The sequence below is a fragment of the Rhinatrema bivittatum genome, chromosome 8, assembly GCF_901001135.1.
Source record: "Rhinatrema bivittatum chromosome 8, aRhiBiv1.1, whole genome shotgun sequence".
Lineage (NCBI taxonomy): Eukaryota > Metazoa > Chordata > Amphibia > Gymnophiona > Rhinatrematidae > Rhinatrema > Rhinatrema bivittatum.
In genome coordinates, this window is record NC_042622.1 from 200,706,866 (window position 1) to 200,720,472 (window position 13,607).

The 13,607-nt window shown below is 46.8% G+C and overlaps 1 protein-coding gene across 4 annotated transcripts in view; it reads right to left on the bottom strand.

The window, feature by feature from the left end:
• TNFAIP1 (TNF alpha induced protein 1) overlaps nt 1-13,603 on the bottom strand; it is a 28,346-nt gene extending 14,743 nt beyond the window's left edge. The window contains exons 1-3 of one of the 4 annotated variants that reach the window (XM_029612547.1): nt 13,485-13,603; nt 7,385-7,736; nt 5,755-5,924 (exon numbers count right to left, since the gene is read on the bottom strand). In XM_029612547.1, coding sequence (XP_029468407.1) covers nt 5,755-5,924; nt 7,385-7,598 — 384 coding nt within the window. In that variant the 5' untranslated portion in view covers nt 7,599-7,736; nt 13,485-13,603. Of the gene's footprint in view, nt 1-5,754; nt 5,925-7,384; nt 7,814-13,193; nt 13,397-13,484 lie in introns of those variants that run through there. The other 3 variants (XM_029612546.1, XM_029612544.1, XM_029612543.1) reach the window with 3 other exon arrangements.
• Between the last annotated feature and the right edge of the window lie 4 nt (nt 13,604-13,607).

Below are 13,607 nucleotides of genomic sequence, written 5' to 3' on the forward strand. Positions count from 1 at the left end.
TTAACTAAAAACTAAAAAGACCCAAAATAGTACACAATTAAAGTTCTTCCCTGCTTTCCTTAAGTCCTGACAAGTGGGTTTTGTCCCTCCTACCGGCCGATGGAGGCAGAGGGTAAGTTCTTTGTCCTGATGCTCTCTCTCTATACAATCGGGTGCAGCAGGAAAGGCTGCTGCTCCAGCTGATGTGCGAGTGCCCCACACATAGCCAGATAAAACTTCACTTATGCATGAAAAGGAAATGAAATTTGAACCAGCGCAAACAACTCGCCATGTGCCTTAGAGAGCCTTTGTTTTCTATACCTTTTCTTATGTATGTGTACACACACATTTTCTAAATACACGCTCTTTTTCTTCTTTTTGGGGTGGGTTCTGGACAGGTCTGTCAGGACTTAAAGAAAAAGACAGTTAGCAGGTAAGAACCTAACTGTATCTTCCTCATCATCCTGCAGACTCGTCCAAATAAGCAGGATGTATTCAAGCAGTAGTATCATGGGGGGTGGGGGAGGGGGGTGTTACCCCAGAGCTGCTTCTGGACCCCTATAGCAAACACTGTATCCTTCATTTCCTGAAGGTTCAGCCTGTAATGCTTCATAAATGAATGCAGTGATGCCCACATGGCTGATCTACAGACATCTGCCGGTGTTAACACCTTGTCCTCTGCTCAGAACACTGCATTGCTCTCTGTTCCTCTGGACGTCACTTCACTTTTCCTTATCCAGTGAGAGGTAGATGTTTTGAAGGCTACTTTACTTTTGGGGGGGGGGGGGGGGGGGGCTCCTGCTGTCTGACTTTCTGCACACACTGGTTACCTCTAAGTACCATAAGAGTATACTCCAAACATCCAGTAATCTGAGCTCTCTCTTACCGCCCGTACACTCTCTTTCTAAACTCTGGTAAAGCAAGACCTTGATTGAGGTGGACATCTGGTACTACTTTGGCAGAAAGGAGGATACTGGTCTAAATGTAACCTTTGCCCTGGGGTCTCTGCATTATAATTCTTGCAGCTCCGAGACTTGTCTCATTGAGCCAACTTCTACCAAGAATGCTGAAGTCCATTTTCAAAAGCATTTAGCCCGATAACTCAGAGGTTATCCAGCTAAATGAAAATGTGGGCACTTATCCGGTTAAATTCTGTTAATAAGTTAGAGAGATAAATTAGGAGTGTTCTGGTGGCATAAATGGGAGGAGATGAGTTAGCTGGCTAACTCCGATATTCAGTCCGGTTGGTTCAAAGAGCTGTCCTAAAGTGCGGCATAGATCTCCATACTGGGTTAGACCAAAGGTCCATCATGCCCAGTATCCTGTTTCCAACAGTGGCTAAGCCAGGTCACAAGTACCTGGTAGGATCCCAAAAGGTAGAGAGATTCCATGCTTCTTATCCCAGGGATACCTCCACAGTTATCCAGATAAATTTATCTGGATAACTTACTATCTAGACAGTGACTGAATATGGACCTCACTGATTTTAAGAGTATAGTTTTTAACTGAAGCTTTCTTGAGAGGTTCAAATAGTGTCTGTACTAAAGCCGATAGGTCCAGATTTAGGTCCCATGGTGGCACCTGCAGTCCTCTAGGCGGTCACCTCTGCTTTGCTCCTCTCAGAAAATGAACCACCAGAAAAGAGCCCTTGATCTGCCCCTTTAGCAGGCTATCTTAGGGAGTTCACTGCTCAGCCTTCTTCTAATTTGCTTTGCCGAAACTGCAAACTTATGATCACGTCTACCTTGTGCAGCCTTATAGTCCGTTGGGTGCCCCATCTTTCAAAGATCTTCCAGATTCTTATGTAGGTGAGCAAAGTTGAGTTTTTCTTGGCTTTTAGCAGCGTTGAAATGACTTGTCTTGAGCCAGGCGTTAAGAGATTTGGCTCCTTCATGACTACTGGACTCTGCCTTAGCAGGCTCGCTGCTTGGCTGAACCTCAGCACATCCCCTACACTGAGCCTGACCAGGTCTGCATACCATGGACATCCCAGCCAATCTGATGCAACCAGCACCGGCTTCCCAGGACGCTCTATGACTCTGCCTATCATGTGGCCAGGGTGGGAATCCATACAAAACTCTCTCGAGGTCATACCTGTAAGTGTGTGTTTATTCTGCAGGACCTTGCATCCTCCCTTCTGCTGAAGAACTGTTTTGTTTTAGCATTTCTGTGCTTTGCCATCAGGTCCCACTGAGGATCCCTCTGGCAAAAATGTGATTGAAGGCCTGCTCTGCTAGCTGCCATCCCCTGGGTCTAGCATCTGCTTGCGGTTTGTGCGAGCCCGCTCCATATGCTGGGGAGAGGGTTCCATTAAATAACTCCATTTCCTTTAGGACTTGCCTGCTCTTCATGCCCCCGTCTGTTCACATACGCCACTGCCGTGGCGATGTCCGATAGGTTCCTTACTAGCTTCCCCTCAACTACTTGTTGGAAGTTTATCAACGCCAGTCTGATTTCTTGGGTCTCCAGGGCATTTATTGAGGCTGACTTTTCCCTTTGGGACCAAAGCCCTTGTGCCATCTGCGCCCATCCTACTTTGCTCACATTTGTGGTCATTTTGACCCAGCTGCTGGGGGGGGCAGCGCTCTAATTTATCTTTTTTTTTTCTACATTGGCTTTGACCAGCCTCCAGTTTGGATTCTTCCTGGCTCACGCTGCAAGTGACTAGGTCTGATACTCTACCACCTTGTGGGGACCATTTGGTTAAGAGATTTTCCTGTAGGGGACACATATGGGCTTTTGCCCAGGGAACCACTTCTGTGATTGCTGCCATCCAGCCAAGGGGTTGTAGATACGTCCAGGCTGCACTCTCAATACCACTCTGACTTACTGTCGAAGCTCGTCTATCCTCTGGTTTGTTATAAACACGTTGCCCTGGGCTGTGTTCGGGCCACTAGATGTGTCAACAGCTGGGCTGACTATAAACAACTCTTGCCTCTGTTCACCACTCAGCTTGATCCTTCCAGTACCTGCAAAAAAAAAAACAAAAACCTTTTGCTAGGACACTTTCCTGAAAGGAATTAGCCCTGATAAGCCAGTCGTCCAGAGATGGATGGACTTGAATCTCCTCCTTACACAGGAAGGCTGCCACTACTCCCAGGAGCTTCGTCAAGGTCCCGAGTGCTGCTGCCAGCCCCAAAGGGCATTGCTTTTAACTGGAAAGGGTTTCCAGTTATGATAAAAGGCATTGATACTCCTGTCTGATAGGGATGCGAAGATATGCTTCTGACAGATCCAGCGAGGATAGGAATCTCCTCGAGCATTTGTTTACTTCTTTGAGACCCAGCACCAGCTGGCCTGTCCCCTCTTTCTTTGAGACTATGAAATAGAGCGAGTACCTGCCTTTTCCTCCTTCCACCCGTAGAACTGATACTATTACTTCTATTTGGAGCAGTCCATCATGTATGGTCACCCTTTTTGTCATTTTGAGAAAGGAGCTGACAAAGGATTCTTTATTGAACTTTTCATCTCCAAGGCATAAAAACTGTCTAATATCCTCTTGTAATATGGGTCAATTCCTTGCAGAATCTCTGCGGGCATCCACCTACTGGTAGGAGCGAGGAGAGGCTCTTGAAATTGTCCTTGGGACCCCTTGCTTGACATTGATCCCTGGGAACCAAATTCTCGCCTTTCCTAGTGTACTGGGTCTCTGGCTGCCCTTCAGCCTACCTGATCTATACTGCCTCATCTCTTTTAAGCTGGCCATGCTTCTACCCCTACCTTCAGGCAGTCTCTGAGGCTTTGGCTCGCCTAGCTCCTTCCCTGGCTTTGCTAATACTTCCTCTGAAGGGAAGGCTGCTTAAATTCTGCTTCAGAGGCTGAACCTGCAGCCCAGTTCCTCAGCCATAAGAAGTTTCTTGGCATCACTGTTGGGGCGAGACTCAGATCAAGTCATCCAAGGTATATGGCTAAGAATGCTGCTCCTGATCCCAGGCGCGCGCCTTATCGTTGTCTGGAACCTGCGGGTCCTCTAGGTCTGTGGCTGCTGGGCCCTGTCATGTTCGGCACAGCAAGGCTCGTGCCACACGCCCGCCACAAAATTACTGCTTGCAGTGCCAGGCTTGCCACATGCAATGATATTTTCATTATAGTGTCCTGCTTGTGATACTGCTGATCCGCCTTCCCCTGGGCTGCTTCTCATTTCTGTTGTACAGGGTCCAAGCTTTAGGACTGCCCCTGGAGAGTCCCACTCAGCGGGCAGCAGAATGAACCAGAAATGCCTTTGCTGGTTTCTTTGCGCCTGTCAGGATCAGATCTCCCCTGGGCACTTCCTTCTCTCTTAATGACTGAGAGACCTTAGAAAGGAGGGCACTTCAATCTTGCTGCCTGAACAATCCGACTGCGTTATCCCTCCGCCTGTGAATGCAGCTCCCCCTCCTCGGTCTCCTTAGCGCGTGAGTCTCCCAAAGGGGCATCATCTTCCTACCCGGGGGGGGGGGGGGGGGGGGGAGGGCACTCCCGGCACTCCGGGGATCTCCCTCTGGGGTTTCTTTTCTGGCGAGGGTTCCTCCCTCCTAGGCTGGCTCTCTGCCCTTTCCCTTCCTCTCCCAGGATTCCGTGGGAGAACCCGGAGCTCGGCGATCCTTCTGGCCCTGGCTAATTATGGGGCTCTCTGGGGCTTGCCAGCAAGGGCTCCGACGCCACAGGGGAGTGCTGCATGTCATCTGTCCCAAGGAGGTGGGAAATGACAGCGTGGTTAGACTGCGCTGCTCTGCGCGATCCGTCTCCTCTGGCAGAGAGGGCACCGATCTTCTTTCCATCACCTGCACTGCAAAACCAGCCGGCAAAGCTCGCCGCTCGTCTGGCCCTGCACCTCCCACACTTCCTCCCTCTCGCCAAACCTGAGCTCCTCGGACTGGGGTAGAGTCCGCTGCCAACCTGTCACCGGCTCCTGGGTCCCACTGCTACTGCAAGCCTTTTTTTTTTTTTTTTTTTAAATCTTACAGAGCTTTGCCAATTCTGGGAAATGTTGGGGGTCTCTTACTCTTAATTGCCCCGGGGAGAGGAAAAGCAATCCAAACTTGGCTGTTGTCCTGCTGGAGCTCCCCTGACTTGGCCCAGGCCTCCCCAAGAGGATGCAGCCAATAGCCTGGGGTTTTTTTTTCCCTGTGGCCTTTCCTTGCTTCTTCCTGCTGGAGGCAGAGGACCACGGACGCCATCCCTGCTGCACCAGGTTATATAGAGAGAGAACATCAGCACAAAAAAAAACAACAACTTGCCTTCTACCTCCCTCTGCTGGTAGAAGGGACAAAACCCATTTATCTGGACTAGTCTGCAGCACAATGAGGACATCTAAGTAAGAAAATTAAAACAAACCAAGCAAACACATTAAAAAAGCCCTAAAAGGTGAAAAAAAAAAGAGAAGAAAAATTCCCTGGCACTTAAATATTTAGCGGGTGCCCAAGTTTTCCCATCCCTGTAGAGTCTCAGCTGCCCACTGAGGAAGGAGACAAGAGCCAAGCAGGCCAGTAAAGTGCATGGACAGCACGGAGCCCTGCCAAACTAATCAGAACCATAGCAAGTAAAGAAATACAACGGACCAGTCAGAAAAGTCTTCCTTTAGCTGGTTAGTCATATAAATGAGCTTTGAATCTACACAGTTACTTGTTTAAGGTGTATCATTTATCCAGTCAATAGCCAACAAAAGAATTAATATGAAAGAAAAAAACCCCAAAACAAAACCAGACAACTTACAACCAGTACTAGAAGCTGAGCGTAGCGCTAGCATATCACAAGATGGCACAGAGGCATTCTGTAAGTGGGTGTCCCTCCTACCTGTAAAGCTGCATGACACATATCGACCAGGCCCTGGATGAGGTAATACTTGGCTTCTGCCATCAGCTCTTTAATCTCCTGCCGGCTTTTTGGGAGAGTAATGGTATCGTCTCGGAGGTAATTCAGAATGCTTCCAAAGTGTTTTCCACAACGATCAATGAGGATCCAGCCTAGAAATGCAAGCCAGGAATGGAAAAGAAGCTAAGAGAGAATACTCAAGAACGCCTAGGGACATCTTTGCCCTCGGAGAGTCCAGGGCCACATGGATTTTCCCTGCTCTTGGGAAGAAGCCTTGACGCTGAGAGGTGGAGAACAGATGGAGACAATCCCTGCAGCCCAGATGTTTACCTACCATCACACCCAACAAACAGGACCCACCCCAAAGCGAAGGTTTTTCTACCGTGTCTCAAAGCTGAAACTATTTTAACTGCACGTGTGCAGCACTACAAAGGCAGTGCAACACTTAGAGAGACATTAACCAGGGCCACGTGCACAGAAAGCTTTAGTAAAAACACGTCTAGATTTTAACGTGTGCGCTAGCAGCGATAAAAATGTGCAGCTTCTTCCGACGTCCTGGCAACACCCAGGAAGATTAGCTGACAAAATATTACCACCACAGCAGGTCTTCATACCTGGTACCTAGAGAATCTGGAATTGCCCTTGCTCTAAACAGGTTGGGCACTATTCTACTTCTACTAGAGCCTAAAGTGAAGGAAGATTAAAGCATGTTTAAATCAATCAAATAAGATATTCGCATAAAGCTGCTTGGCATGGGGAAATCTCAGATGTCATCTGGGGACCTCCCTCATTCTGGCATCTGAGGGCAGAGACCCAGCAAGAGTACGCTTGGCTGGAAAAGGGAAGTCTAAAAGACATTAACATTACATGAGATGAGCACAAGAGAGGGGGCAAAGGCCTCTACACAGCCCCTATTATCACGGTCAAGGGGGCACTTCTATTTCTGGGCTAAGACTTCTGAGAGGCATCTCCTCACCCCCCCTCCCCCCCCCAAAACTGGCCCCCGGGTGTTTGGTATGGAAGGGTGGGCTGGAGAGGGGTCTGTCTGTCCCGAAAACTCTCATTATGGCTTCTGTGGAGAGCTCTCCCAGTGCTAAGCACGCTCAGCCAGACTGCACCCGGCCTTTAATCCCCTCAAAGATACAGGCTTCGCAGCTGCTCAAAGGTACTTCCCTCTTTGCTCGTAAACGAGTGCACGCTGCAATCGTTTTTACAAGTCACCTAGAAGGAATTAGACAAGCTCAGCTTTTTTTTTTTATAACAGTAACTGTCCTCGTACCTCTGCCACCTTCCCTGGGCCAGTCAGGAGGAAACGGCAGCAAAATGGGGCCACGTGTAAGATGGGTAGAGACCAACAAGAGTGGGTGTGGTCTTCAATTAACCCCCCCCCCCCCCCCAAGCAATGCATTCATGCATCCCTGTGCTATAGTATTACAAGCACTCCTTCATCCCTGCAACCACCTGGGTTCTGCCATACAGCATTATGTGGGTCCCATCCACTTTCCTTGCTACCTTGAGCACATCAGAAATATGTCCTGGCTGCGATAAGTTCGGAGAAGACATGCATCCAGGGCCCCATAGCCTGGGAGAGGAGCGACGGACCCAGCCTCACCTTCCTTATCTGTGAGCACCTCCATCCTCCCGCTGAACATGGCTTTCAGCATGGTGTCAAGCCGCGTCAGCACCTGCACGGTGGTGTAATACAAAGAGCCGCCCACGTTCAGGCGCACGTACTTATTGCCCAGGCTGCCCCCTTTGAAGCCGCAGGTCCTGGGCTTGGCTCCCTGAGCGGGACGCCTGGCCGCCAGGCAGGTATCCCCGGACATCTCGCGCTGCAGGTAGATCACCACTCTGCACACTGTGGGCCTGATGTCTGCCGCCGCCGTGGTGGAAAGCGTCAGGAGAGGTCACCAGCCGACCGACCCCCTCCGCAGCCTCATAATCGACCCAGCGTGGAGCGCAGCCTGCAACAGAGCAGACGGCAGAGAGGAAAGGGACTTGCTCAGTCAACAGTGACATAAAAACGGCTTCTGCCTGCTTCCTTGTGGAAAAAAAAAAAAAAAAAAAAAAAAGAGATGATACAGAAATGTTACTTAATGCTTCATGCCTCAAGGTCCCACACGCTCATTGCACAATTATTATTAATAATTGCAAACTGTTTTATTTTGTCTCCCCGGAACAGATGACAGGCTGAGTTATGCACACTATAATTTGAACACAATTAGCAGCACACCTCTCTTTCCATGCTGGCCATGTAGTGCTAAAAAGGTTCTTTATAAAAGTGGGTTCCTGGGCTTTGCCAGAAGAGTGACATCTAGCTCATGGTCAGGCTGTAAAAGCTCCCAGCTGAGTGTCAAACCACAGGGAGGCACTTCCAGACAGGAAGAATGGAATGTAGCTGGCTATCAAAAAGCGCTGACAAGGTGAAAATCTCAAAGGCTCCCTTTTGCCGATCCCAAAGATTAGGCCCTAATGCAGTGCACGAGGCCCACGATAGCGGCCAGCACACCTTAGATCCCTAGTTGCCCTATCTCCTAGATGCTCCTACTGTATGGTCAGTTACAGAATTTCATGAGAGGATATTTAGAGTTGCCAGCCTAATATTACAGAACCCTTTGCCTGAGGCGGATCGGAAGAAGCCACGATTCAATACGTTTAAAAAGCATTTGAAAACCTGTTTGTTTAAAGACGCCTTTACATTGTTATACTTCGGATTATTTATTTATTTGTAGAGTTTTATATACCGTTATTCGGTAGAGCCATCATAACGGTTTACAAAATATGCAATTAACATACAATCAAATGGAGTTAACATGGTAGTTGGGAACAGTAGAGTATTGTGAACAGAAAACATTTTTTCTTAGTAGTTGAATAACAGAATAGTGAGGAGAACATTTTCAATGAATTAGTATAACATCATGAGCACTGCAGTATATGCTTTTGCTTCATTCAGCATGACTTTCCAATTTTATCCAATAACTTTAGTAGGTCTGAAACTGTACTGTGTTTTGCTTTTACTGCAAATTACACATTTTACTGTAAGCCATTTAAAACCTTGGATTAAGTGGCCCAATATGTGAAATAAATAAATAAATGCTGAAGTCTATCGTCTGATGGAGGTGGCGGCACTCGAGTGCATCACAGAAAAAAAAAAAAAAAAAAAAGATACATTCGGGTCCTGGGTGGGAGGAATGGCAGCAGCTGCTCTTCTGGAGAGCTCTGCCAACGCAAGAGGGACACCGATGGGACAGCCTCAGCAGAGACGTCCCGTCCTGCCCTCAGCTGACAGGGCAAGTCAAAGTCACCCAGGCAGAATAGCTCAATGAGGGCAGAACACGGTTTCTGCTCGTCATTCCACAGTCATTCACTTAAAGTACCACCAGTTTCCAGGAGCCGGCCTGGAGGCCGTGCTGTGCATTGCCATGAGGAGAGACCTACGTCAAGTCTACTGCTGCACGGGCACAGTCGTCGTGCAGTGGCGACCCCTGGTGCTGAAATTAGGGCTCGTGATTCAAGGATTTCAGCAGAAGCCTTGGTGCATGGCTCCTAGTCGAAGCCTGGTCACTGCAATGCCTGGACTAAAGGAAGCTGGGAGGGAAGAGGACACTGAGGAAAAAAAAATCTCTCCTGGTAGGTGGGAATGCAAACCTGTGGTTGCCAGAACTGGTTCTGGTTCTGACTGAGCTGGAAGCCCAAAGGAGCAACAGGAAACTGCCAGGTCAAAAAACCCCAAACCGCCAAGGTTGTGTATATTTTTCAGATGAGTTTAGAGAGGCAGAACAGGATGGGACCTGGGTAAATGTTTACCGGTTCTTCTCATGATTTTATAAGATTCCATCATATCCCAGGCTAACAAGCCCTAACCTATTTAGCCTTTCTTCATAAGGGAGTTCCCTCCATTCCCTTTATTATTTTGCACCTTTTCTAGTTCTGTTATCTCATCTCTTGAGATGGAGGAGACCAGAACGGCACCCAACCCTCATGGTGCAGTCATACCACGAATCTATATCAAGGCATTACGATATCCTCAGGTTTACTTTCTATTACTTTCTGAATAATTCTATTTGCTTTCTTGACCACCGCCATGCACTGATCAGAGGATTTCAACATATTGTCCATGACGACTTCAAGATCCTTTTCCTGGGTGCCGACTCCTAATACAGAGCCCAGCTTTGTACTGGAGCTGGGATTAATTTTGCCCTACGTGTGTCACTTTGCACATGGCCACATTAACTTTTCATCTGCCATTTAGACACGCAATTCCCCAGACTGGCAAGGTCCGTCTGCAGTCCTCACAATCTGCTTCCGTTTCAACAATTCTGAATAATTTGGAGTCCTTTGCAAATGTGATCACCTCATTATTTCCACCCTTTTTCAGATCATTTATGAAATCTGTTAAACAGCACAGATCACAACGGCTTATGAAGGAAGGTAAACCTATCAGGCCCGATTCATGTGCCACATATTAAACGTTATACGGATGCACTGCTGTTTTGTTTCAGTTAGCAAACACTACAATCAAAACAAAACAAACATTTTATTTTGGCTGTACGTCCCTATTAAGCAACTGCCTGAAACTTGGCAGAGGGGAATTCTCGGAGTTAAGGTACAAAATAACTTTTTTTTTTTTTTTTTTTTACTGAACGAGATCAGTGTCAAAATACTTAAATCTTTGTTATTTACAATGTCTTTATTTTACTAAGGCCCCACAAGATAACCTGTTCCAAAGACCAACAAGGTAAATCATTTGCTAGAGTTAGTCATTAAGTAGAAAAATGCTGTTCATATATATGCAGGTATGTGGTTCATTTTCTTTGCTCAAAGTGGCTGAAAGGCTCTGTTGGTATTTTCTTGTCCCCAAAGGGCTCACAATCTAAGGGGGTTATTTTCTAAGCTACAATATGGGTATAATGTATGAAAAACAGTGTTTAATCACAAGATAAAACACTATATCTCAGCAATATTGTGCATTATTCTGGGTTGAAACATGCCCCTATTAGAACAAGCTGCTTTAAATGAGATTTTCATGTAAATTTTGCAAATGTGTGCAAAGCAGCTAATGCATATGTAATCTTATGCAAATATATTAACACTGCCAACTGCATTATTTCAATGCTTAAGGAACTGTAGATAATAGACCTTGGGGCATCAGGACACTAACGCACATCCTGATGTCTTGGAATAGCTCTTAAAGTGCCAGCAGCAGCCCAAAATGCACCCCTCCCCATAACAGCATAAAATACCCCCTAAGGCAAAGGCCAGTCGGCAGTATTTTGAAATATGGCATCAACTGGCCCAGGACATAGGATACATCCCAGGCCACCACTGGATCACCAGGGTAGCTTTTAAAGATATGGTGGGTGCTCCACTAGACACCAGGAAGTTACTTTGACCTAAGTGAATGGGAGGGGGGACCACTAGATGCCAGGGAATTCACCTAATGTAAGGGGGAGGGGCTGGGGGAGAATCCAGATGGGGGTTATTTTCTTAAAAGGGGGGCATTTGGTCAGGGAGTGGGGAATTACTATACAATACTTGAAGCTTTTTTTTTTTATAAACACTATCGGGCCGATACAGCAAAATCGCGGGAGAGCGTCCACTCTCCTGTGCGCGCAATACAGTATTTTAATTTATTAAAATTAGGGCCGGCGGTAAAAAGAAGCGCTAGGGACACTAGCGCGTCCCTAGCGCCTCTTTTTGGACAGGAGCGGCCGCTGTCAGCAGGTTTGACAGCCGATGCGCAATTTTGCCGGTGTCGGTTCTCGAGCCCGTTGACAGCCATGGGTTCGGAAACTGGATGCCGGCAAAACTGAGCACCCGGTTTTCGACCCACGGGCCTATCTCAAAATTTTTTTTTCTATATTTTTTACTTTTTTTTTTTTTTTTTTTTTTTTAACTTTCGGGACCTACAACTTAATATCACCATGATATTGATATTAAGTCAGAGGGTGCACAGAAAAGCGGTTTTTACTGCTTTTCTGTGCACTTTCCCAGTGCCGGCAGAAACTAGCGCCTACCTTTGGGTAGGCGCTAATTTCTGAAAGTAAAATGTGCGGCTTGGCTGCACATTTTACTTTCTGTATCGCACGGGAATACCTAAAAGGGCCATCAACATGCATTTACATTTTGCTGGCACTATTAGGTTCGGGGGGTTGGACACTCGTTTTGGACGCACTATTACCCCTTACTGAATAAGGGGTAAAGCTAGCGCGTCCAAAACACGCGTCCAATTGCGGGTTAACCGTGCGCTCCGCCAGAGCGCACTGTACTATATCGGCCCGTATGTGCTATACCTTGACAGGTTGCAGTGGTCTGCGATCCATACTGCCATGACATTTTCTCAGGGTTTGAGTCCCGCTGTCTCTCCTTGTGACCTTGGGCAAGTCACTTTACCCTCCATTGCCTCAGGTACAAACTTAGATTGTGAGCCCCCTGGGGATAGGGAAATATCTACAGTACCTGAATGTAAACCGATGTGATATCTCAGATCGAATGTCTGTATATAAAAATAATAAACAAATAAATAGATAAATGACATTTTCTCATCGGAGGGGCCAATCATCACAGGAATGCCCCCCCCCCATCTTGTGATAAAATATCACAGCTTAATAAATAAACCCCCAAGTTTGCACCTGAGGCAATGAAGCGCAAAGTGTGTTTCATAGTAGCCGGCTCCTAGAATTCAAGAGACAAATTTATATTTTGCTTTGCCTGTCTCCACCCCGCTTAAATTTGAATCTTATTTTTTCAGGCCATGATTAATTACTATTTTTTACCCAAAAATAAAATTAGAAAAGGCCACTTTTTTTTTTTTTTTTAAATCAATGCTCTACCATAGGTGTTTAGAGAAATAAGGACATAGTAAATAACGGCGGAAAGAGACACAAATGGCTCTTTCAGTCTGTCCAGCGAAATATTTCAGGATTACTATCGATCAGATAATACCTGGGTAATGAAGAACCAGGCAAGAATCCGCATTCATCAAAAAGTGCAACAATGTTAACCACACCTTGCTCGGAATATTGTGAAAGCTTACTACACACAGTAACAGTATCAAATTCAGTTACAGTCCCAGATGGACACCACGTCCTTCATCCTAAGAATTCAATCAGACAACGATCTTTCACAGACTTGTACTACATTTAGTCCACACACCAAAACTGAAATCCCACTCTTTGCTCATGTTAAGGAAACCTCCTGGCAGCATGTCATAAACAAGCCATTCCCAAGGAGCCTATTCTTCTATTTGCTGGCAAGGAAAAGAAATTCAGTTTTACCCTCCCCCCCCCCCCTTTTTTTTCGGAATACAATAATCGGGCGAAAAGCTCTTTATTCCTGCTTCTTTGTAGGATGATCTCTAAAATAAAAATGCAGCGTAAAAATAGAAGGCAAAAATATGTATATAAAGGTAAAAACCAAACCTTAGCACTTGCAGGGTACGTCCAACGCGCACCCACGACCTGAGCTTTCACTTAATCCCCTAAACAAAAGTTGTTGGTTTCTTTCTTTTTACCACTGGCATGATCTCATTTCCTTCCGCAGAGCAGAAAACACCCTTAGTTACAGTGGGGAAAACCTGAGTCCCAGCTACTTCCACCAGGGCATGCTGGGACTACTAGTCCGGAGGGACAGTTTCTGCTCGCAAGGCCCCCCACAAGCGTCTGTGGGAGGACTACAACTCCCAAATGCAACAAGGCGCTGAGATTTCTTACCTTGTTCTAAGGAATTAGGCCACGGAAGTGACGTCTATCAACAGCCTTTCGACGCAACCGCTGTGAGAGGAGAGTGGAAGACGGTGCTGACGCGACGTTAGTGAACAGTTTATGGCAACGGAG